General features: G+C 59.1%; 1 protein-coding gene across 11 annotated transcripts in view; it reads left to right on the top strand.

Annotated features, from left to right (window-relative positions):
• The first annotated feature begins 3,582 nt into the window (after positions 1-3,582).
• ODF2 (outer dense fiber of sperm tails 2) overlaps positions 3,583-24,955 on the top strand; it is a 34,621-nt gene continuing 13,248 nt past the window's right edge. Inside the window, exons 1-12 of one of the 11 annotated variants that reach the window (XM_055124329.1) lie at positions 3,583-3,772; positions 6,526-6,616; positions 6,831-6,902; positions 7,725-7,793; positions 16,772-16,942; positions 17,490-17,639; positions 17,791-17,951; positions 18,342-18,471; positions 18,933-19,064; positions 22,279-22,350; positions 24,364-24,435; positions 24,522-24,638. In XM_055124329.1, the coding sequence (XP_054980304.1) occupies positions 3,609-3,772; positions 6,526-6,616; positions 6,831-6,902; positions 7,725-7,793; positions 16,772-16,942; positions 17,490-17,639; positions 17,791-17,951; positions 18,342-18,471; positions 18,933-19,064; positions 22,279-22,350; positions 24,364-24,435; positions 24,522-24,638 (1,401 nt within the window). In that variant the 5' untranslated portion in view covers positions 3,583-3,608. Of the gene's footprint in view, positions 3,773-6,525; positions 6,617-6,830; positions 6,903-7,375; positions 7,530-7,724; positions 7,851-16,771; positions 16,943-17,489; positions 17,640-17,790; positions 17,952-18,341; positions 18,472-18,932; positions 19,065-22,278; positions 22,351-24,363; positions 24,436-24,521; positions 24,639-24,955 lie in introns of those variants that run through there. The other 10 variants (XM_055124354.1, XM_055124359.1, XM_055124349.1 and 7 more) reach the window with 10 other exon arrangements.

Raw genomic sequence — 24,955 nt, 5'->3', positions numbered from 1 at the left:
TAAATTTACTATGATTTCTCAAATGGATGACTAGCTGAGGAAAGGAGAAAGCAATACACTCTGAATGTGTGTATTGAGCGGATCTCCTAGTAATCAGGAGTGCTGAACCCTCAGATGAGATCTTGTCTATTTGAGTTAGTCTCCTAGAACTCCCCCTGAAGGAGGGGCTTTACCTCTCTTGTTGCTATGACAATGTTCAACCCCAGCTGTGTGTGCCCCCACCCTTCATGACTTCTATATAACTATGCTATAAGGGAATGTAAGAGGGGGTATAAGGAAGACTAGAAAGAGGACTAGGATGATGGAACGATGGTGACTGGGACTGCGACCAAAACATGACTACGACTGTGCTGTACAGGAGAGATCGGACTACGCTGGGGAGGGGAGAGAAATAACTGACTACCGACCGGCCTGGGGCCCTGTTTCTCCATTCCCCGATCCTTTATCCGTCCATCTCGGGGGGCCGGCCAGGGGAACAGCACTTGGCCACTGAATGCTCAAGTCCTGAGTACCCACGAGTTCCTCCTGGAAACTTCCAGGATGGGTGGTGAGGAGGAGAGATGTGTCTCCCGGGCTCATGGTGGGGAGGTGCCGGGGGTACGGACTGGACCGGGGTCCTGGAGACTGCAGGAGGCCGACTGCCTGTCGGTAGGCAGGAGACCCAGCGCCACCTGAGTACAGGGGACGGCTGGGTGTGGCCCCCCAAACCAGGGAGGAAATGAAGGGGTCTGGAGCTCAGCCTCCCGGGGCCGTCCTGGCCATCACTGACCTCAGTTTGGCCAGATGCACAGTTGCTGGACGAACCCACCTTCGGTTCTTCACCTATGCAGCTGGCGTACCTCTCGTGTGTGCTGGGCTCCTGGCTCCAGGTGTGTGTGTGTGGGTTTTTTTTTTTTTTTTTTTTGTGTGTGTGTGTGTGTGTGTGTGTCTTATTGAGCAGGGGGGACAGGTGTTTACCACAAAATTTTTGGGAGCCGGGGGTTCCAGCTGAGCCAGGTTATGCTCTTAGCAGGAGAAGGAGCCGCCAGCCTTCGGCCTGCCCAGCCCTGAGGGGCTTCTCTTCTGCCCAGAAATGAACTTCAGAAGGCAATTAAGTGAAAGTGAATTTATTAAGGGTGGATATGAATTCGGTGCTTTTGTTTTTGGGCCACGCGGCTGACCCCAGCCACTGTACTTTTGTTCGTACAGTCTCTTCTACTCCATTTAGCTGGACATTTTTTTTTTCCCAGTTTATGGGCCACACCCAATGATCCTCAAGGCTTCCTTCACTGTACTATTGCCTTGGCCCCAACTGCTGTGATTTTTTTTTCTTTTTGGGTCACACATGGTTACACACAGAGGTCATTCCTGGCTCTGCACTCAGGAATTACTCCTGGCGATGCTCAGGGACCCTATGGGATGCCGGGAATAGAAACCAGGTCGGATGCATGCAAGGCTAAAGCCCTACCTGCTGTACTATAGCTCCAGCCCATTGCTGGGATTTTTTTTTTTTCTTTTTGGGTCACACCCGGTAATGCACAGGGGTTACTCCTGGCTCTGCACTCAGGAATCACTCCTGGCGGTGCTCAGGGGACCATATGGGATGCTGGGAATCGAACCCGGGTCAGCCGCGTGCAAGGCAAAAAATGCCCTCCCCGCTGTGCTATCACTCCAGCCCGCTGCTGGGATTTCTTAATAGCACGGCAGGGATAGCAAGCCAGATCAGGCTGGACATTTTATAAGTTTATTTACTTTATTAGTTTGGGGGCCGCACCTGCCTCGGTTGGGGGCTAACGCCAGGCTCCGTGCTTGGGTGGCATGGTGGCAAGGATAGAACCCGGGTCATGCAGGGCAAGTGTCCAACCTGCTGTGCTGTCACTTCAGCGCCCCCAGCTGGACTTTTTTGGTTTGGTTTCTATAATGCTCAGGGCTCACTCATGGCTCTGAACTAGGAAATCACTCCAGGTAATGCTGGGGGGGCGGGGATGGAACCCGGGTAAGGGGCAAAGGCAAACACTTCTCCTGCTGTACTCTCCGCCCCCACCCCAGCTGGACTTTCAAAGTACCCCTTCCTCCCCCTTCCCACTCCAGGGTCCCTGGGCCCATCCCCAGACCTTCCCCTCCCCTCCTGAATGAGTCTTCATTTAAGGGTAGGGGGGCAGGGGCGGGAGTCCATCTGGGAGGGTGGGGCAGGACGCTACCTGGCAATGTTCAGGGCCTACTCCTGGCTCTGTGCTCAGAGATTACTCCTCATGGTGCTTAGGGGGTCATATGTGATGCTGGCAGACCAGGCTGGGCTTGGTGCATGTGAGGACTGGGCATATAGGAGGGACTTAAATAGTGGTTTGGGGGCTGGGGATGTGGCTCAATGCTTGAGCACACACCTGGGTTCCCAGGCCCAGCGCTGAAATCAGTAACCCCCTAAGAATCAATCCTGCTCTGGTGGGTGCGACACGAAACAGGGTCAGCAGTTCCATGTGGGAGGCCAGGGAAGGCTGGAATGGTGCCCCAGGATGGAGGAGCAACATAGAACCGGGGCCCTGAAGCCAGAAGTGGATCCTGGGCTCCACGGAAGGAAGGTACCGCTTCCTCTGAAGGGGGAGAGGGATGGGGTCCTGGACCCCCTGCACCCCACCAAGTGTACCCCATGCCCGGCCCCCCACCCAGACAAAGCAAAGCAGCAAAGTTGGGGAACGTCATGCAGTGGGGAGGGACCTGGGGCAGTGGGGACAGCCTGAAGGGTGATGGGCGTTGGGGGGCGGGCAGAGAAGGGGCGCGGGGACACGGAGCTAAGTTAACTGGCCACCCGAAATGAAAAGTCAGAGCCGAAGACAAGGTGGCTGGGGGGTGGGAGATGGTGAAAGATAAAGAGGCCCCCCGGGCAGGTCACTGGCGTTGCGGACGTCAAAGAGAGGCGGCGGCGGCCGAGCGCGGGTCCCAGAATCCAGGGCGGCCGCGCGCCGCGCGCGCCCGTGATTGGCTGCCGGGGCAGCGCCCAATCGCGGCGACGATGGCGGCCCGAGGGAAGGCTCACCGGGGTCGGTGGGTAGCGCGGGCCGGCGGCGGGGCCGGGCGGGCGCAGGGCGGCTCGCTGCGGCGGCCGGGCAGGGCTGGGCTCCGCGGCACGCGCCGCTCCCTCCCCCAGCCCGCCCCGGGGGCCCTCCCGGGGCCCCGTTTGCTGCGGAGACCCCCAGGAGCAGCGGCCTGAGCGTTCCCGGGGGCCGGGGGTCGCGGCAGTTCAGACAAAAAAACGAGGGGCGGGAGCGGTGCGACGGCGATGTTCGTCGGGCGTTGGCCTCGCGCGCGGCCGGCCGCGGTTCGCTCGCCGGCATCCCGCCTGGTCCCCTGGGCGCAGAGCCAGGGCTGGCCCCTCCAAAACAACAACAACACACAGCCAAAATAACGCCGAAAAGCTAGGGGTCAGGGGTGGCGGGCGGGGGACAAAACGGCAGGAGAGGGACGCCAGCCCCCGAAGCGCCGGGCAAGCCTGGGCCCGGCCCGCCGGTGGCGTCGCGCGTCTCCGTGGCGACGGATCACGTGGCCCGCGAGTGGGCGGGGCGTCTCTGTGACGCGCGGGGGTGGGACTAAATGGCGAGGCCGGAGGCTTCCGGGCAGATTTGAACTGACCAATGGGCGAGCTGCCGACCGGGTGTCGGAAAAAGAGGCGGAAGCGGGGAGGAGCCGCCGCCGGAGCCGGACCGCATCCATCGCGGCGTCTCCATGGCACGTCCCTGGCCTCCGACTTCAACGACTACATAAGGAGGCGCTTCTGGGCACAGCCGTGCCGCTCCTGGTGAGAGGCGGCGGGCGGCGGGGCGCGGGGGGCCGAGGGCGGCGCCGCTCGCCGGGGGCGCGGTCGCCGCGGCCTGCCGCCCCCCGCGCCGCGGGCGGACCCCGCGTCCGGCCCGGGGGGCGCGCTCGGCCCCGCTCCCGTCCGAACCTGGCGCCCGGGCCCCTCCCCTCGGCGCGGGGCTCTCCTCCTCCCGCTAACGGGCGGGCCGGCCGCCTCCCTCCTCACCTGGCCACCGGCCGTGGGCTCCCGCCGCTTCCGGCTGCCCTCGGGCAGCGCCGCGCCCTCCTCTCTATGGGCAGGACCTGGGTCCCTGCTGCCCACGGGTGGGTGGCCGTTTCCGCGCCCTGCGCCGCCGGAGACCGGTCCCCGCGCCCCGCCGCCTCCCCCCCCCACCCGGGGGAGGGTCAGCGCCCCCTCCCTCCCCGCGGACGGCGGTTAGTGTCCGGCTCCTCGAGGGCAGCGCCGCGCCCCCCGGGCATCGCCCGACCCGCCGGAGCGGGCTCACCGGTCCTGGGGGCCCCACCCCGCTCCCGCCCGCCGCCCGCTCGGACCCACGCTAGCGGCCCGAGCGTGCCTCGCCCCTCGGGGGCACCCCGCTCGCCGCCGCGCCTCCCTCCCGAGGCCGCCGTCCTGCGGGAACGCCCCTTCTCCTAGGAGACAGTTGCCCCGGCCCCGCCCGCCCGGGAAAGCTTCGCCCACCTGCCCGCGCTGCCCCGGGCCGGGGGCCCACTCGGGCCGGGCGGTTCCCTGCGGACTCCGCCGGGCTCCTCCAGGTTTCCCCTGTGGGGCCTCCGCCCTCCCGGTCGGGGCTGGGGTGTGGGGGTCCGTCCCTGGAGCTTCCGCGCCCCTGGCCCTCGCAGGGCGGGGGTGGGGGGGCTCCCCAGAGGGCTCCCCGGCCCACAGGCCCCCGCCCCCCCGCCCCCTGCCCGCGGGCCGCTCGGCCTCTCCGTCTCCGGCAGGACAGGTGCGGTGAGGCAGTAGAGGGGCGCCTCCCAGCCTCCACCCCCAAGCTTCCACCCTCCTCCCCCCAGGACGCTTGATGCCGGGGCCCCTGAGATTCTCACTGGCCAGCCCCTCTGGGTCCCCCTGAGCAGTCTGCTGACCCAGTTGCCCACCTTTGCGGCTTTGATGCCTAGCCATGTCTGCCTCATCCTCAGGCGGCTCCCCCAGGTACTGCCATGTGGGGGTCCCAGCGGGACAGGGAGAAAGGGGGTCAGGGCCCCTCCCCCGCCGCTGGGCTCCTCTCTCCGGCCTGGATCTGGGGCCACAGGACAGTGTTGGAAAATGGTGTTCTCGGTTTTGTTTTCCTTTGTTTCTTGGGTCGCACCCGATGATGCTCAGGGGTTACTCCTGACTCTGCACTCAGGGATCACTCCTGGCAGAGCTCAGGGGACCATAGGGGATTCAGGTGTTTGAACCCGGGTCAGCCATGTGCAAGGCAAATGCCCTCCCCTCTGTTCTATCACTCTGGTCTGGATAATGTTTTTTTTTTTTTTTTTTTTCGGGTCACACCCAGCAATGCACAGGGGTTACTCCTGGCTCTAGACTCAGTAATTACTCCTGGCGGTGCTCAGGGGACCATACGGGATGCTTGGAATTGAACCCGGGTTGGCCACGTGCAAGGCAAACGCCCTCCCCGCTGTACTATCACTCCAGCCCCTTTTTTTTCCTTTTTGTAATGGAGGAAGCAGAAAAGCAGATTGGCAATCCCAACTTGCCCTCCCTGGGAGCCCTCCCTTGGCGCCCCAGCTCCTGGTAGCGAGCCCCTTAGGGCCACCTGTGTTGTCTAGTGAGACGTGTTCCTTCCGGTAATGTGCGCGACCAGGCCCCGTGCACGTAGATCGCAACCTCCGCAGTGGCTGCAGGGCGGAGCTGGGTCCCAGGTGGATTGTAGGAGCTTCCCCAGCCTGTGGCTTGACGCGGACAGAGCTTGTGCTCCTCCGTGCTGACATTTGATGTGCCTTGATCAGTAACGGGCCATATGTTTTTATTCTTTTTCTTAAAAAAAAAAAAAAGTAAAACTTAAGGTCTGGTACTTACACAGCAAAGTGCATGTCCCAGTGCTTAAGGCTTTGTGGCTTGCATCCGATTCCCGCGTGGGCAGGGTGAGGGTGGGGGCAGGGCCGGGTGCCTAGGAACTTTGCGAGGTCTAGAAATCTGGACGCTGCCGTTGCCTGGTCGGGGGAAGGAATCTCTTGCTGTATCTGCACACCTGGAGGTGGAGCAGAGTTGGGGGGAGAGGGGCCAGGCGGTGCCCCCACTGCCTGCGGGGGTCTGGGAACATTTCATCCTCTTGGTTACGAAGTTTGAGGCTTGGGGATTTCATCCGGGACCCCGGTGCTCGGCCTCTTGATGTCATCACAAGTTTCTCTCTCTGGCTGCCTCTGTTCCAGGAGGGTGCTGGGTCCTTCATCCCCTGGAACCCGAGCTCCCATTTGGGATGGGGGGAGCCCCTCTAAGAGGGCCGTCAGGGGTAGCTGGTCCTCAGCACAAGGTCATAATATATGTGATGCGGTGGCCGCTTGAAAGGCCAGCCCTGGGCAGGCCCAGCACCCCCGTCCCGCCCCCCCCCAGCGGACACATCATGTGCGCGTGGGGCTTGAGCTAAGGCGAGAAGCGCACCCAGCCTGCTCGCTAGCTGTGGGCTGGCGTGGTAGGCACTGCGGGGGGGGGGGGGGGCGCGGCCGCCAGCGCGGAGGGCAGCGGGGCCCCAGCCTCTCCACCCGTAACCTGGTTCTTGTGCCCGGATGCAGGTTTCCAGCTTGCGGGAAGAACGGAGTAACAAGTCTCACGCAGAAAAAGGTCTTAAGGACACCTTGTGGCCCGCCCAGTGTGACCGTGACGGTAGGTGACTCGCGTCTGTGTCTGCGTCCCCACCACAAAAGCAAAAAAAAAAAAAAATAGCTGCTGCTTCGCACCCCTCTTCAGGCGCTGCTGGCACCCTGGTTCCCCGCTCTGCTTGGTGCCTTCCTGCTTCCCCTGCAGCCTCCCGGGGGTGTGGGGGTGCCTGCGCCCGGGCGCCGGGGGTGAGGAGGTTGTCTTGATCTAATCCTTCCAGGCGTATTCTGCAAATCTTGACAGCAGACTTTCCCAAAAACAGAAAAGGAAGAAAAGAAAGCAAAGGGGAGGGGTACGTAGCTGGGGGTCTGCTGTGCTCATGCTTGAGGGTCTGTGCCACCGTCTCATCGCCACTCCCCTCCGGCTGCCTTCTCGTCGCCTGCCGTCTGCTTTATTTTGTAACCCCGCCCCCCCACACCAACGCATCCTTTTCATTTTGTGTGTCTGCCCGCGGTGACCCGCATGCCCCGTTGGGATTCCGGCGTGCCAGGATGGCCTGCCTCCAGGAGGCTCGGAGGACCCCAGGGCTCCTGGGCTCGGGCTCTGTCGGAGACCCCGCGGGTCCTGCGCAGACCCTTCCCTTGCGTGCCCCTGGCTCGCGGCCGCCTTCAGCCGGGATCTCCGCGGGAGCCTGCTGTCGGGCCCGCCCGCTTCGCTCGTGCCTGCGTGCCAGTAGTCGGTAGCCGTCCTGGTGGCTTGGTGGCCCGGCTCTCGGTGGTCCCCCCCCCCATGCACGTTTTTCATGCCCAGTTTGCTCATCCACAGATCAGCCCTTTTTGTGTTGCCCTCCCCCGCCTGCAAGAATCGAACCATGAAGGACCGCTCCTCAACTCCCCCCTTACATGTTCACGTGGATGAGAACACCCCTGTCCACGTCCACATTAAAAAACTCCCGAAACCAGCAGCGGCCGGCAGCCAGGTAGGAGCACAGCAGGGGGGCGCCTCGAGACGCAGGCTTTCGGAGGCGCCGCCCGCGGAAGGTAGGCAGGCGCGTCGGCCCCACCCGGCGGCCCAGGTCGGAGGCGGAAGAGGCAAGAGTCGGAGGTGGCTGTCGCCGAGCGAGACGCCGGGCCGGCGGGCCGGGCCGTGACCGTGGGTTTGTCCCTCTCCGCAGAAATCTCATAAGCGTGGAATGAAAGGGGACACCGTGAATGTGCGGCGGAGTGTCCGGGTGAAAGCCAAGGTACCTTGGATGCCCCCTGGAAAGTCATCCTCTCGGCATGTGGGATGCAAGTGGGAGGTAGGCGCTGCCTTGTCAGGCCTTTCTTCTCGCAGCGCGCGGGGCCTAGGCCTCTGCCCGGGTGTGCCGGGGTCGGCTGGGGGCGAGGAGGCGCCCCGTAGGGCCTGGTGTGGCCGGCTGAGCCTGGCGCTGTGCTTGGAGACTCAGGCAGGAGCAGGTGGGGCGCCGGGCTCCGGGGGGTGGGGGGGCCCTGCTTGACGCCGGGTGTCTGGGGCACTCGAGGAGCCGAGGTCTTTCCCCGGGACTGCGAGGACATCTGCAAGCCCCAGAGAGGCTGGGGGCTCCGGGCCAGCGAGCGGGGGCCGCAGGGATGGGGCGCCCCCAGCCCAGGGGAGGAGCTGCTGGGGTCACCGTACCTCGCTCCAGCTTGGCCCCGTGGCAGTTTTGGCAGTCTGTGCCGTACGGCAGCCCTGTTGGAGACTTGGGGCCGGCTTGGAGGCCTGGGCAGGGCCCCCCGACCCGCCGAGGCCGGCCTGGGAGCCAGGTGCCTCGAGGAAGCTTATGGCTGGGTCCTTCCTGGCTGCGTTCTCATTCCTGGGGCCCGTGAAGGCCCAGATAGGCTGTTTCTGCCCAATTTGGAAAGATCTCGTCTTCGGGGGGGGTGATGGCTGATGACTCTTAACAGTAAGAATAAAAAAAGTCATCAGTCTGGAATTTCTCCTCTGACTGCCTGTCTCGACACCCTGATACTTCCACTCATCTTTGGGCGATGAAGGGAATAAATTAGAAGTCTCTGTTCTGGCCTGTGTATATGTCCGATGTGGGGCGTGCGTGTCATGTCTATCCCAGAGATTGGAATCATTGTCGGCCTCCCATTCTTGGCCATGTGTCAGTCACGAATCTGGGAAACGTAAATACAATTTTGTTCTCTCTTTTAAATATGCAATAAATGTCTTTCTGGTGCCAGGGCTGGAACCTTGGGCTTTCTTTGTGCATGGCTTGTTCTTGGATGCTCATTTTTTTTTTTCAAAGCCATCATTTTTGTTGATTGAGGAAAAAATGGAGACATTACCAGGCTGGCTGTGGGCAGCCCGTGGATCGGATTGGGAACCGAATCCTGGTGCTAGAGGCGATTTTTTTTCCCCCCATCGAGGGCCGTCTAGTGTTTCTTCTGGGACTTGACCCTTCCCTAGCCTGGGAGGAGGGGTGGTGATGTTTGTGGTGCAGAAAAAGGGGGGGCCGCTCCCTAAGAGTGTCCCCTGAGGGCATTGGTTAACTCGGACACAGGTGCGCGGTGGAACACACAGCCGGAATACAGAGCTGAAGCCACGAGGGGCCGCACAGAGCCTAGAGTTTGGGGCCTGGTGGGCAGAAAGGGTGTGTTTGCCCGTGTGGTACACACGTGTGCCAGTGCCTGACGTCCTCTGGGAGGACCCCCGGAAGTGGTGGTGGGCAGGGCGACCTCCCGGGTGTGGGGGCCTTGCCTGGTCCCTCTGTGGGTGTCCTGGTGGAATGTCCCCTAACGAAGCTGGCTGGGGGTGTTCTCCTGTTCCCGACTCGTTGAGTGGGGTGCGTGTGTTTAGTTGGTTGGTTTTGGGGCCGCACCCAGCAGTGCTCAGGGCATACTCTTGACTTTGCCCTGAGGGCTCACTCCTGGTGAGCTCGGAAGACCCTGTGTCGTGCTGGTGACCAAACCCGGGTTGACTCTGCGAGGCAGGTGCCGTCCCCTCTGTACCCTGGCTCTGTCCCTGGACAAATTCTTTTGTTTTTGTTGGATCCACACCCAGAAGGTGCTCAGGGCCCCTTCCTGGCTCTAAACTCGGGGGTAACTCCTGGCGATTCTTGGGGGACATCTGCAGTTCTGGGAATGGGCTGGGCTTGGCTGCACGCAAGGCAAATGGCTGGACCCTGTTTCTCCAGCCCCCAGGGTTTAAAACAGAAAAGTCTTCCTCGAGGCCATTTCTGGGCGGCCATGTGGAAGCTGACCTCCTGTTGTGTGGCACTCAGGGGTCTGGGTGCAGGTCAGGACCCTGTTGCGGCCCCAGGAGAGGCCCCAGGAAGCGACTTGTCACTCCCACTCACACTAGCCGTCGCGCAGTTGCCGTGGGCGGGCAGTTACTCCTCTTCTGCCGCTGGGCCCCTCCGTGTCCTCGGCGCTCTGGCCTGACGCTTACGGACTTGGGGACAAGGACCTTGGCAGAGTTGGACCCCAGAGCTGCCGTGTGCGTGTGGGAATTCTCGCGGGTAGTTCTGTTTCGTTTTGTTTTTGGAGAGGGGCCGAGTCAGTGGTGCTGGGGATGGAGCCGGGGCCGCCCCACGCAGCGCGCCCGGCCCTTGGGGCTCTGTCAGGCCTCGCTTGGCCTCTCGGCTCCTTCAGGTACGTGACATTGTCTTGGGGAAAAAGAAGGTAAATTGCTATTGGAAGTCGATTTTTCTCTTTAGCAGAAAGTGGAAAGACTCAAGATGCAGACACATGACCAATCCTACAACTCAAATTTGGTTGCTCCCAGTTTTTACAAACCCTCTTGCGTGGCAGTGCCAGAAAGTGCACACGTCAGATCAGTGTTGTGCCACGGAGCTTGGTTTTGGTTTTCGCTTCTTGAGTACGCTGGCACTGCTCGGGGCTTCCTCTTGGCTCTACACTCAGGCATTCCTGGGACCAGATGGGGAGCCGGGGGCAGAACCCGGGTCAGCCACCTGCAAGGCAAGTGCCCTGCACACTGTGCTCTTGCTTGGGCCCTGCTGTGATCCATTGTCACCTGTGTCCCGACACTGAGTTCTTGGAGAAACTGCACGGCCGCCTCCGAAGTGCCTGCCCCAGGCGAGGCATCTCCTGCAACTGCTGAGATGCTGATGGGTCCCTTCTCCATCTTTTTTTTTTTTTTTTTGGTGGAGGAGTGGGGGACATACCCTGAGGTGTGCCCTCTGTGGCCCCAGGGATCAACCTGGGGTCAGTGGCATACAAGGCAAGTGTGCTACTCTTGAACTATGTGGCTTAACTTCTCCTCCCCGCAGCTTTTTGGGTCACACCAGGTGATGCACAGGGGTTCCTCCTGGCTCATGCACTCAGGAATTACTCCTGGTGTTGCTCAGGGGATGCTGGGATTAGAACCCGGGTCAGCCGCGTGCAAGGCAAACGCCCTACTCGCTGTGCTATCGCTCCAGCCCCATTCACTTCTTCTTAAATTGGTGTTTTTTTCTTTTTTGGACAGCAGTGTCATCATCGGGGCCTACCACAGCCGTTCTTGGCTGCATTCCTCGGCCCCGGGGTGCTGGGAATTGCATGTGGCACCTGGTCTGTGCGTGTGAGACGCACGCTCTGGCCCTTGGAGTTCTCCTCTCCTGCCCTTTATTTTTATTCTCTGCCACACCCAGCGGTGCTCTGGAGCCCTGGCTCTGCTCAGGGGCTGTTAGGTGGTGCTGGGGGGCTTGAGACAGTGTCTGTCTGGGCTGCTGCAGCCACACACGAGGCATCTCGCTGCCTGGTACTCGCTCTCCAGCCCCCTGGCCCTGGATTTTTGTTATAACTTTTTCTTTCCTTTTTTTGCAGTGCCAGAGATCAGACTGAGCTGAGGTCTTCCACGTGCCTTCTGCCCATGCCCCCTTCCTAACCCTATTCATTTTATCTTTTTATGCAGAGGTTTTGGAAAACAGTATTTTATTTATACTTCCGATAGATAATCTTTCAGATCTTGCTGATTTGTTGATTCTGTTTGTTGACCCAGGGATCAATCCAAGGCCTCAGGCAAGAGAGCAGTACTCTCCCACTGATAACTTCCGGCCCTTACAGGTGTCTTTTGCTTGGTTTTGTTCTTTTGGCCTGCCCCTGTGGTATGCAGGGCTGACTCCTGACCAGGCTCAGAGGGCCCAGGATTGCTGGGGGTCGCACCTGCAGGGCAAGCGCTATAACTGCTGCACTGTCCAGCCCCCAGCTGACTGACTCAAGCAGCAATGCATTGTTATTGTTCATCAAGACTTTAGGAAGAGTCTGTTTTATCAAACATGATGTCATGTTTCTCGAAACATTGGAAAATGCAACGCCCAAATGAGTAATTGTAAAACATACAGGGTTTTGTACATACATACACACTGGAGTGTCCTGAGAATCCTCAGAAATAGTGTAAGTATTTAGGTGTACAGTTTGTTGAGGTTTTTTCTTTCTTTTTTTTTTGCCACACCTGGCAGTGCTCAGGACTTACTCCTAGCTCTGTTTTCAGGGCTCACTCCTGGCGGGGCTCGGGGGACCATATGGGGTGCCAGGGATTGAACCTGGGTCAGCGGCATGCAAGGCAAGCGCCTGGTCTGCTCACAGCCTTCTGGGCTGTACCCTACTGAGCGTTTCTGATAAAATAGCTTATCCTTTTAACTTTCATTTTGTTTGGAGGCCACATCTGGCAGTGCTCAGGGCTCCCCCCTGGCTCTGTGCTCAGAGATGACTCCTGGTGGGGCTTGGGGCATCCTCTGGGGTGCCCAGGATTGAACCTGGGTTGGCTGCGTGCCAGGCAAACGTCCTACCTGCTGTCTTAGTGCTCCAGCACTCATCCTTGGAACTTTTGTGCCAATGGGATCAACGTTACTTTCCTTTGTGTAATTTTTGTTTTTTCTTATTTTCAGTTTTGGCCCACTAGCCAGTGATGTGGCTCAAGGACTATGCTCGCAGAGCCTGGGGGAAATCAGGCTAAGGATTGAGCCTGAGCCTGCTGGGTGCAAGGCATGAGAGCGAGCCCTTGGGGGCTCCCTGGCCCCGTACAATGGGCCAGTGGGTGGGATCACCTCCCCAGGAGGTGCTCAGGAGACCCGGGAGCCCTTCCTGGCAATTCTTGGCCAACTGGACCTCCGGTTCCGTGCTCGGTCGGAGCAGGCGGTGCTGCTTGGGCCCTGTGGTGCTGCAATTCCTGGGCTGGGCACCCCCAGCGCTCAGGCCTCCAGGGCTACATCCACTGAAGCTCAGGGGCGCCTGCGTGCAAGGCGTGCTCCTTAACCTGTGTGTCTGGTCCCGTGTACAATATTTATAACGTCTTCAGATTTTCAGTGTAAAGCATACTAAATTTTCATGGGTTTTTTTTTTTTTAATTGTCGAAGTTTTGCGGTGCTAGAGATTGAACCACCAAACCCAGGGCCTCATACATACATGCAAGGCAGCTGAGCTGCATCCCCAGCCTCTACATTAGGACTTTTCAGGTGATTTTGTTTGTGCTTATTTTTGTTTTGGAACCACACCCTGGAGTTGCTCAAGGTGGGCAGGAGTGACCTCTGATGGACTTGGGGGTGTATGCCGTGCCAGGGTTGGCCGAGTGCAAGGCAAGTGCCTTCCCCACTGTACTATCTCTCTGGCCTGGTACTTTTAATTTTTTTTTTTTTTTTTGCTTTTTGGGTCACATCCGGTGATGCACAGGGGTTACTCCCTGTTCTACACTCAGGAATTACTCCTGGCGGTGCTCAGGGGACCATATGGGATGCTGGGATTTGAACCCGGGTCGGCCGCGTGCAAGGCAAACGCCCTAGCCGCTGTGCTATGGCTCCAGCCCCCCTGGCCTGGTACTTTTAATATTTTTTTGTTTTTTTTTTGGGGGGGGGTCACATCCAGCAATGCTCAGGGGTTACTCCTGACTCTGCATTCAGAAATTACTCCTGGCGGCGCTCAAGGGACCATAAGGGATGCCGGGGATCGAACCTAGGTCAACCATGTGCGAGACAAATGCCCTACCCGTTGTACTATCGCTCTGGCCCACTTTTAAATTTTTTTAACATTTCTGTTTTCCTAGTCTCTTTTCCCAATTTCCCAAAAGAACTAAAAGTCAGTATAACAATCACATAAAAGGCGATCAATGAAGAGTCGTGTGTCTCCTGCTGGAACACTTAGGGAAAAACCTGGAATTGTAGCTGGGGTTTTTAAGCCAGACCTGCAGCAACTGCTCCTGTTGTTTTATAAGCGTCAGAGCTGGCCACTGATGCCGCCAACACCAACATCCCTTCTGGAGCTCGCCCCAGGGCTGCCTTGATAGCCACTCTTGATAAACACACCCATGGGTTTTGTTTGCATCAAGCATCTTTCCTTTGCACGCCCTTCCCAGACCCTCCCACACTGATTTTCAACACTAGGCAATTCTTGTTGGTTCATGACATTTTTAGTAGCATCCTTTCAATAAATGAAGCATTTAGAAAGGGGCTGGAGCGATAACACAGCAGAAAGGGCGTTTGCCTTGCACTCAGCCAATCAGGGTATGATTCCTGGCATCCCATGTGGTCTCCCGAGCATTGCCAGGACTTAATTCCTGAGTGCAGAGCCAGGAGTAACCCCTGAGTGTTGCCAGGTATTGCTAGGTGTGCCCCCCCTCCCCAAACAGTTAGTCATTGTGCGTGAAGAGGTTTTGCCAGGGACAACAAGGGCCCCCTTCCCCCCGAGTACCCACATTCTCCATGCTCCTGGGAGAAGGTTCTGGGCTGGGCAGGGGGCGGAGGTGGATCTGAGGGGGGCCAGAACCAGCAGTGCTCAGGGCTTACTTCTGGCTCGGGCATTACTTCTGGCCCTGCTCGGGGAGACCATCGGGTGCAGGGGATCGGAGCAGGGTGTGGCCGCTGTGGTCTCCAGCTGCCCCTTGCCCTGCTTTGTGCTGTAAAGGCAGTGTTCCGTTGTGTGTTTGTTCCAGGTAGGGCCTCTCTGTAAGTGTCACTGTGGATTTGCTATCTTGTCCAATATTAGCGCTCTCCTTGTCCTAGGCTTACATAGTGAGTAAGTAAGTTCTTTGGGTGCCCTTTATAAATTCCTAGAATTCAAATTCTGGAAGAAAGGACACTTGGGGATTTTTTGTTTTGTTTTGTTTCTGCGGCGCCGGGGATTGAGCCCAGGTCCTCCACATGCAAGGCCCGCAGAGCTGCGCCCCCAAGCCCCTTCCCCACCCCCGACTCGTACTTCCATTGATTTATTTTCTTGGTTGGTGCTGGGGATTGAACCCAGGTCTTCTCTAGGGCAGGTGCAACACTTAGACGTGTCCCCTACTTGGCTGGAGGTTTTGTCCCAGTGGTTCTTCGGGGCTACTCCTGACCTCTGCTCCGGCTGTCATGTGGGAGCCAGGGATCAGCAAGCACTGTGACCTACTCTTCTCACCGGCCCCAGGGCTTTTAGATTGTGTTGTTAAACCTTCACAAACACTCCTTTTTATTCCCGAGAGCATTATTCTTCCCAGAAATCGGCCCAGAGATTGGTAACCTCATCATCAGAGGAGCAGAGTAAATGTAGAAACAGACTCACGTTCCAATTCAGCCTGTCAAAACCTGGGCTTTCTGGAGTCCAAAAAACGATTACATATCCTTTAACACAAATTTTTTTTTTTTCCTTTTTGGGTCATACCCGGCGATGCACAGGGGTTACTCCTGGCTCTTCACTCAGGAATTACTCCTGGCAGTGCTCAGGGGACCATATGGGATGCTGGGAATCGAACCTGGGTCGGCCGCGTGCAAGGCAAACGCCCTACCCGCTGTGCTATCGCTCCAGCCCCTTAAATTTTTTTTTAAAGTATCATCTTACTTTTCTCAGGAGCACATGTTTTTTTGGGTCACACCTGGTGATACCCAGGGGTCACTCCCAGCTCTGCACTTAGGAGTTACTCCTGGTGGTGCTGGGGACCATATGGGATGCTGGGTGGGGATCGAACCTGGGTGGGCTGCGTGCAAGGCAAACGCCCTCCCCAGTGCTCCATCATTCTGGCCTGGGGCGCGTGGGTTTTATTTTAGTATTTATATTTCAGTTGAGACACACCTGAGCGCTCAGGGCACCTTGGGGTGCCGGGGACTGAACCTGGTTCTTATGCATTCAGAGCACGCACTGTAGTGCTTTGAGCGGTCTCCTTGGCATGCCTCCTAAATACACGGTTTAAGTTGATGAATTAAAAAACTCAGCCATCCCATTCAGTGACTAAATTACATGTGCATTTTAGATATTTTTTTCAAATGGCAAAAATTTTAATTTTCTATTAAATCTAAGTAATTTTCTACTGTAACTGAAACTATAGTGTATATTTCTCAAAAAATACCTTCCCCAGTTTTTTTTGGGGGGTAGCAGTACTCAGGGCTAACTCCTGGCTACGCTCAGGGATTACTTCTGGGGTACCTTTTGGGGTGTTGAGGATAGAATGTTGGTTGACAGAGCACAAGGCGAGTGCCTTCCCCACTGCCTCTCTGGTCAAAGGTCTTTTATTTTCCTGTTTCTGGGCCTCACATGGCAGCGGCTTATTCCTGGCTCTCAGGGATCACTTCTGGTGGGCTTGGGGGACCGGATGGGATGCTGGGGATCAAACTCGGGTCAGCCTTGTGCAAGGCAAGTGCCCACTGTACTATATATTGCTCTTTTTTTTTTAAAGCAGTGCTCAGGCCTTTTGCAAGTGCCTTGCTGCTGAGCTACAACCTGTTAAAATTCCTCCTTTTGAGGGGCGAGTGGTTTGGGGGCCACACGTGTTGTGCTTGGGGCCATAGACCCCCCTCCCTGGTCTTTTTTTTCGTAGCTGAAGTAACTATATTATAACATAATGGGAGTTTCAGGTAGACGCCATTAATAGTTGTGTGTATAAAACTTTTATTTCCTCTCTGATATCTGGTCAAGATTCAAATTTCCCGACTTGGGCCTAACATTTGTGTGCCGGCCAGGGCTGAATGCCCTCCTGGCCATCGGCAGCACGGCCGGGACGCAGTCTGTCACCCCAGACCACGGACTTCAGCCAAACTGGGGGATCCTCCCTACTATGGCCAGCTTGCCGTGGCCACTATTTCACCACCACACGGCTGAGCCCCGCAGGGCGGACGGTGTCCCTGCAGATGCTGTGGCGTGTTCTTCCCGAGTGTGGGGAGGATGGGGGGCGGGGTCCCCTGTCAAGGCCCCTTCAGCGGGGTTAGAACTTTGCCCCCAGGGCTCAGCGAGGCGAGGTGGCGGAGGCGGCCGCACTCACTTTGCCTGATGAGCTGATGTGTGTCTTCTTGTGCGTCAGAATCCACCTCACTGCCTGGAGATCACGCCACCGTCTTCAGAAAAACTGGTCTCCGTGATGCGACTCAGTGACCTTTCCACCGAAGATGACGACTCTGGTCACTGTAAAATGAACCATTATGACAAGAAGATTGACAGTCTTATGAACGCGGTTGGTTGTCTCAAGTCTGAGGTGAGGGAGGTGCGGGGGGGCCCATGCCAGCTGGTGCCCGAGGGGCCTGGCCTCGGCCAGGGAGGGGCCTGCCGCATGCTTCTGGAAGACCTCGGCAGGTTGCCTGGGGTTCCGGCTGCGCTTAGCCGGGCCCGGGGCCCTCCCCGGGTGCTCTGCAGGGCCGGGCCTGACTTTTTGGACCAGTCCCGACACCAGAGGTGGTACTGGCCCCCTTTGGGGCAAGGGGCCCGGGGTTCTTTTCCATCTCCCCTGTGTTTGGAAATCGGAGCAACGCCTCAGAGCGGGTGAAGGCAGCCGCCCCGCCCCGCCTCAGCCCTCCCCGGTGTTGGCCGGTGCCTTTGGGGGGTGCTGCAGCCACAGAGTCAGTTGGACATTGGCCCCGGAGTCAAGGCCACGGGCAGGCCGTTGGTAGGGCTGGCTTGCAGGCCAGGCCCGGAGCTCGGAGGGGCTGTGCCTTCGCTCCTCCTCCCCGTGCCGGGCCCACAGGCCCTAGTGGAGCGGCCGGGGCGGGCTGCCCGGAACAGGCCCCCCTCTCTCTGCGGCGCAGGGGCCCTGTGACGCCTGTCCTGTGGTGTGCCAGCTGAACCACGGTTTGTATCCTGGCTCGGTCCCCAGCCAGCAAGCGACTCAGGCTCTGTCCTCGGTGTCGTCAGGCCTGAGGAGAGATGAGAAGGGCTGCTGTTTCCCCCGGCTCTTGGTAAGGTCCAAAAGGACCTGAGCGCCCGTGCAGTGCTCCCCGGGCGGGGGGTCGGCGGGCAGGGGGCTCGCTGAGGCCTGGCCGCTTGGCCGCCCACCAGCGCCCCCGTGCTCAGTGGCGCCGCCTGCCTGCGTGCCCCCCACCCCGCCAGGTCAAGATGCAGAAGGGTGAGCGCCAGATGGCCAAGCGCTTCCTGGAAGAGCGGAAGGAGGAGCTGGAGGAGGTCGCCCACGAGCTGGCCGAGACGGAGCACGAGAACACCGTGCTCAGGCACAACATCGAGCGCATCAAGGAGGAGAAGGACTTCACCATGTGAGCGGCCTGCCGGGGCGCCGGGGGGCGGTGTCTCACGCGGAGCCTGAGGTCAGAGTAAGGTGCGGGGGAAGCGATGGCTTTCTCCGAGGTGGCCGTGGGAAGGCTGTTCCCAGCCGGGGACCGTGCGTGCGTGTCTGGGGGAGGAGCATGGGAGCCCCCGTCCCAGGTAGCCCTGCAGACAGGGTGTGGGGGGCAGCAGAGGCTGGACAGGGCTCGAGGGAGCAGTGACCCTGCAGGGGTGGCCCCTCCCCCGAGCCCCTGACCCCTGACCAGGTGATGAGTCAGGCAGGGCATTGTGAGGCGGGGGCAGAGCTCTGGGCCGCGCTCCAGCTCGGGGCCCTGCTCCCAGAGCCCAGGGCTCACCATGTCCCATCATTATGGCCACAGGCTCCAGAAGAAACACCTCCAGCAGGAGAAAGAATGCCTCATGTCCAAGCTGGTGGAGGCGGAGATGGACGGCGCGGCCGCAGCGAAACAAGTTCTGGCCCTGAAGGACACCATCGGGAAGCTGAAGACGGTGGGTGGGGCCGGGCCTGGCGGCCGGGGGAGGGGTGGGGTCCCTACGCAGTCACCAGGCTGACTTTATGACATCTCCGGACTTGGGGGGGAGGGGTGTGCCCAGCCGCTGGCCCCGTCCCCACCTCTCACTTCCGTGGCCTGACCCTCGAGGGTGACTGCTGGCCTCAACATGGGAGTCCTGGCATCTCAGTGACCTGGGCCATGCGTCTGATCCCTGCAACCATGTACCACCGCTGTTGCCAGGTGGGACCCGCGTTCCTGAGAAGGCCGGTGGCACCCGCACCCGCGCCCCGTCCTCCCCCGGGCCCGCCGGCGCTGCCCCCTCCTCCCAGGTCCTCCTCCAGGAAGCCTGCTGTGGCTCACCGGGGCCCTGAACACAGCCTGGCCCCTCTTCCCAGGGCTGTGCGCCCCCCCCGCCTCCCCGTGGGCTCTGTGTGAGGACTCCCGCTGTGTCCCCAGGAGAAACAAATGACCTGCACGGACATCAACACGCTGACGAGGCAGAAGGAGCTTCTCCTTCAGAAGCTGAGCACGTTCGAAGAGACCAACCGCACCCTGCGAGACCTGCTGAGGGAACAGCACTGCAAGGACGTGAGTCCCCCCGGGGGCTGCCGGGAGGGCCACTCGGTCCCCAGGGGCTTGCTGAGCAGGATGGCGGAAGGGAGGGTGAGACCCGGGGCTGAGCTTCGAGCCCTGAGGTTCGGTGCTCGCCGAGCGCCCGGGTGGGTGGCCGGGCCCACAGGGGGCGCCGCGCCGAGCAGGTGACGCGGTTTTTCCCACTTTAGCCTCGTTTCTTTTCCCAGCACGGTCTAGCTACTGCTCATACTTTCATGTACAAAAGATTAAAGAGACTAATAATAAAAATAATTTGTGTGTGGGAGGGGCTTGGAGAAGGAGGAGGCGGGCCGAGGGCCACCAGGAGGGTCTCTGGGCACTTTGGAGATGGTGACGGGCCAGTACCCGCTACGCTAAAGCCTCAAGTAGTGACCCTCGTGACCGTAGGACCTGAAGGAAGAGAAATGTTTGTTTGGCTTTTGGGCCACACCCAGCGCTGCTCAGGACATCCTCCCGGCGGGGCAGGGAACTGTCCGTAGTACCGGGGATCAAACCCTGGTTGGCCGTGTGCAAGGCGAGGGCCCCATCTGATCTGACAAGTGTCCTATAACCTTTTTTATTTGTTTTTTTTTTTGTGGCTGTATCTGGCTTTCAGGGCTGACTATTGGCTCTGTGCCCAGAGATCACTTCTGGCAAGCTCAGGGGACCAGGTAGGGTCCCGGGGTCAAGGCAAGCACCCTCCCCACTGTACTACCACTCCAGCCCCTCTCTGGAGTTTGTTTTTCGGTTTTGGATCCATCCTGGTGGTGCTTCAGGTGACCGTGTGGTACCAGGGATTGGACCCACGGCCACCAGTAGTCAAAGCATGTGCTTAGCCCATCGAGCTCTCTGCATTTTTTGAAAAAGTTGCTTTTCTTTATGCTCCAAGCAAAATCGAGCAGTTATTTCTTTGTTTTTTATATTTTAGTTTACTAAAATATGTAAAAAGTAAAATCATAAAAGTCAGAGTGATAGTACAGTGGGTAGAGCGTTTGCCTTTCACGCAGCTGACCTGGGTTCGATCCCCAGCATCCCGCATGGTCCGTGAGCACCGCTAGGTGTAATTCCTGAGTGCAGAGCCAGGAGTGACCCTGAGCATTGCCGAGTGTGACACAAAAGCTAATAAATAAATCTCAGTTCTGTCACTGTGAGTTACAAAGTTACAAAGATCATCATGATTGAGTGTCAGGCTACAGTGTCCCAATCAATCATCCCTTCCCCAGTGTCCCCCACCCTCCACCACACCCCCATTTCCTTTCGAGTTTGCCTTTTCTCTCACCAATCTTGGCGGCGCCTTAATTTTTCTCCCCCAAGGCCTGAGGTACCGGGTTACCCTGCTGCCTTATGGCTGGATTCGCAGCAGCATTTTTTTCCGCTGTTCTTTTGTGGGCAGAGACCTTGGGGGCTGTTCCGGGGGTCAGGAATGCTAGCTTGTGTGGCCCCCCAGTGCACTGTGCTTTTAGCCTTTTGAGAATCCCCCAGGGGGCAGGCGGGGGCGGGGGGCAGCGTGTGCTACCCCCGAGGGCTAGTTGTTCCCTTCGGCAGGGAGCGGAGCGAGTCCCTGGGGATAGTTTTGCCCCTTTCATCCTCCTGTGCTGTTGTCTCACAGCCAGCTGAGTGTCACCTGCCTCCGGAACGGGGCAGTACCGAGGGGCGGGGCTGTGTGCATGTGGGGGGGGCTCAGGAAGCCCCTCCCTGTCGCACGCTGCTGCTTCTGCGCGGGGTTTCCCAAACGGCGCAGCGGAGGCTTGGGGGCCGTGCCAGGGGTGCTCTGCCCCGGGCTGTACCACTCAGTGCTCAGGCTGGCGGGGCTGGGGGCCCTAGGTTTCCCCCCCGATGGTGCTTGGAGCCAGGCGGTGCCCGGGCCCCCTGGGGTGTCTGAGCGTGCCCAGCCCCCTCTGCCTGGCCCGCCCAAGTCCCTTCTCTCCTGGAGTCCAGCGTCTCCCCCCGGGCGGGAGGGCACTGGGCAGTCCAGGACGGTGGGCGTTGGGGCGGGGGCGGGGTGGCTCTAGAATCTGGCTGTGGAACCCACTCTGGGATCTAGAACCAGTTGCCGTCAGGGCCCGGCGCTGCCCTTTGCTGCCGCGATCACGACGGTTCCCTGGCCTCCCGCTCGCGTGCTCCCGGGACCTGGCCCCTGAGCGTGGGGATTCGGTGGTAGGCCCTGTCAGATGGTTCCGTGAGTGCTCCCACCCGGCGCTCATGCTCTGTCCGGGCAGCCAGCAGCCCCAGGCTCCGCCCGAGCCCCGGCTTCCGCCCCTTTGCCGCCTCTGGTTGCTGGAGGGACCCGAGGTTCCGGGGTTGCCAGGCGCTGTGGGACCAGGAAGTCCTTTCCTCTTGGTTTGTGACGATGCTGCAGGGTTCACAGGAGAAGGTGCAGTGACGAGCTTCCTGCTGGGGACACTGGGCGGGACGGAGGACAGGTGCAGACAGGGCCTGCAGGGCAGGGGCCGCCCCGATGGCCAGTGAGCCATCGAGTGACTCGAGAAGGGTCATTCGAACAGCACGAGGCAGGCCACACCCGCGGGGCTCGGGGAGCACTCCTGGCAGGGCCCGGGCACCCTACGGGCTGCCAGGGATGGAAGTGGGGTTGGCCACATGCAAGGAAAGCTCCCTCCCCACTGTACTGTCACTCCGGGGCCCTGAATGAGTCAAGTTTTTCACCTAAGCACCCAACAGGCCAAATATTCCTGGATGTGGTTTCCATTTAGGGGGAAAAAATAAAAAAGGTTCCAGTGTAGCGCAAACATTTTAAATGTAATTTTTGTAAAATGATTATTAGCTGGAGCCAGAGTGCTAGTGCAGGGGTTAAGACGCTCGTGTCATGCAAGGTCAGTTCAGGAGTCAAGACACTCTGTTAACCCCGGCTGGGTCCCCCACCCTCCACAGGGCCCCAGCAAGCACGCCCAGCAGTGATCCCCAGCACAGTCAGGAATAAGCCCTCAGCCCTGTTAGGTGTGGCCCCAAAACAAAACAAAAATTACCATTAACTCCCTCTTGCTCCCGAGTTCCCCGGGCCCAATATCTAATATTATGATAGAGAGGCCGGACGAGCGGAATGTCCATCAGGGGACAGCAGCAGGCAGGCTCCCTAGCAGGTGCTCCCTTCCCGAATGAAATGTGACAGGGTAATTCACCGTGTGTCGGACGCTGTGGGGGGGAGAGGAACGGAACTTGCTTCCTGACCCCGTTTCTCTTTCCCTCCCCCCAGGACTCTGATAGACTAATGGAGCAACAAGGAGCGCTATTAAAACGGCTGGCCGAAGCAGACACAGAGAAAGCGGTAACGGACACGCCCCGCCGGCGGCACCACTGCACACACACAGACACACACACATACACACACACTGCTCTGGGTCAGTTCCATGATGTGGACGTGGCCTGAAGTCTCTGCCACTGGCTCCTCTGGGCTTTGTTGCTCTCCTAAAACCTGGACGTCCCACTGCTGTCGATTCACACATTCCCTAGAAGCACTGACTTTTCTTTAACTTAAGAGTTTCAGTTGGTGGGGCTGGAGCGATAGCACAGCGGGTAGGGGGTTTGCCTTGCACGCGGCCAACCCGAGTTCAAATCCCAGCATCCCATATGGTCCCCTGAGCACTGCCAGGGGTAATTCCTGAGTGCAGAGCCAGGAGTAACCCCTGTGCATCGCCAGGTGTGACCCAAAAAGCAAAAAAAAAAAAAAAAAAAAAAGAGTTTCAGTTGGTGGGGCTGGAGCGATAGCACAGCGGCAGCGGGTAGGGGGTTTGCCTTGCATACGGCCAACCCGGGTTTGATTCCCAGCATCCCATATAGTCTCCTGAGCACCGCCAGGGGTAACCCCTGTGCACTGCCTGGTGTGACCCAAAAAGGAAAAGAAAAAAAATTCCAGTTGGGGCCAGAGTAAATGGCACAGTGGGAAGGGCGTTTACCTTGCACACGGCCGACCCAGGTTTGATTCCCGGCATCCCATATGGTTCCCTGAGCACCACCAGGAGTAATTCCTGAGTGCAGAGCCAGGAGGAACCCTTGAGCATCGCTGGGTGTGACCCAAAAAGAAAAAAAATTTTGCAGCTCTGAGCAGCATGCTTCAAAGCTAGTTCCCCAGCACCCTGAGTGCCTCGGGGTCAGTGGTTGGGGGGTGGGGGGGTAGTCTGGGGATTCAGGGGTTGAGGCGCTGCCCTGTGTGCAGTTCCATACTTGGCACTGCGTCGGGTCTCCTGCGCGCAGGGGCGAGAGATCCCTGAGCACAGAACCCGGAATAAGCTCTGAGAACCGCCAGGTGTCGCCCAGAAAACAGAACATTTGCCAAAAATGTTAAGGATGCCAGAAACAGAGGAATTCTTCCCCAAGTGATCTGGGGTCCCACTGGCTGGCCTGAAGAAAGTTGGACTGTGAGCCTTTGATGTGTGTCGCCCTGCCTCCGAGAGACGCAAGGGGCCATGTCCCACGCCGGCTCCCCGTCCCTAGGGCTGGGCTGGAAGGGTGTAGAGGCTGGGAAACGGTGCCTGAGCCTGCGCCCCCCGCCCTGACTGTGTCCCCTTCCTCGCTCAGTGATGGTGATGAGTGAAAGGAAATGTTAAATGCCACTTCAGAAGCGGCAGAAAGGGGCTGGCAAGACGATATAGTGGATAGGGCACTTGACTTGCCAAGTTCAATGCCTGGTGCCACATGCGGTCACCTGAGCAATGTCAGGAGTGACCCCTGAGTGCAGAAGCCCAGGAATCAGCCCTGAGCATCCCTGGGTGTCACCCCACCCCGCAAAGAAAGAGTGGCAGAAGGTCTAGTCCAGAGTTGAGGTGCTGGGTGCACGCCTGGCTCTAAGGGGTGTGCGCCTGGCTCTGGGGGGGACCGTGGGGATTCTCCAGCGTGTGTGGGCGTTTTCCACGCACCGCCTGGTTTCAAGGTACAGACCAGGGTGATTTTTTTTTCCTTTTTTTTAAAATTTAAATTTATTTATTTTTAATTAGTGAATCACCGTGAGGGTACAGTTACAGATGTATACACTTTTGTGCTTATGCTTCCTTCATACAAAGTTCAGGAACCCATCCCTTCACCAGTGCCCATTCTCCACCACCAGTAAACCCAGCATCCCTCCCACCCTCCCCAATCCCATCTCCCCCCACCCCACCCTGCCACTGTGGCAGGGCATTCCAGACCAGGGTGATGTTTTACGGGTAGAAGGAGTTAAGTACGATGCTCGGTGCCACTCTGCCTTGGCCAGTGTTCGTGGGACCCTGGGACCCACAGCCGAGTCTCCGCCCCGCGGGCCTCCTGCCCCCTCCCAGGTGGCTCACGGCGCCGTGCTCTCCCGCAGCGTCTGCTGTTACTGCTGCAGGACAAGGACAAGGAGGTGGAAGAGCTCCTCCAGGAGATCCAGTGCGAGAAGGTAGCGCCTGCCCCCGCCGCCCTGCGCCACGTCCCCACCGGCCGCCCGGCCCCCACTCCCGCCCGAGTCTCTGGTCTCTTCCGCAGGCACAAGCGAAGACGGCAGCCGAGCTGTCCAAGTCCATGGAGTCCATGCGCGGCCACTTGCAAGCCCAGCTGCGCTGCAAGGAAGCCGAGAACAGCCGCCTGTGTATGCAGATCAAGGTAGCTGCTGGCTGGGGGGCTGAGCCACAGCAGGCGGGGCGGGCGTTTGCCTTGCATGCGGCCAACCCGGGTTCGATTCCCAGCATCCCATAGGGTCCCCCGAGCACTGCCAGGAGTAATTCCTGAGTGCAGAGCCAGGAGTCACCCCTGAGCATTGCCGGGTGGAGCCTTTCTGCGTCAGAGACTCCGCGGTGTCCCGGAACCCCCTTGCTGCTGGGAGGGCCCCTCCAAAGAGAACCAATTGGGAGATTCTGGGCCAGCACCGCTGGAGGGCCCGCAACTGGGCGGGGGCTGTGGGCTGTGGCCAGGGGGGCTGG

The sequence above is a fragment of the Sorex araneus genome, chromosome 1 (assembly GCF_027595985.1).
Source record: "Sorex araneus isolate mSorAra2 chromosome 1, mSorAra2.pri, whole genome shotgun sequence".
Taxonomy (NCBI): Eukaryota; Metazoa; Chordata; class Mammalia; order Eulipotyphla; family Soricidae; genus Sorex; species Sorex araneus.
The sequence above is the reverse complement of the archived record's forward strand: the minus strand, read 5'-3'. Positions and strand labels throughout refer to the sequence as shown.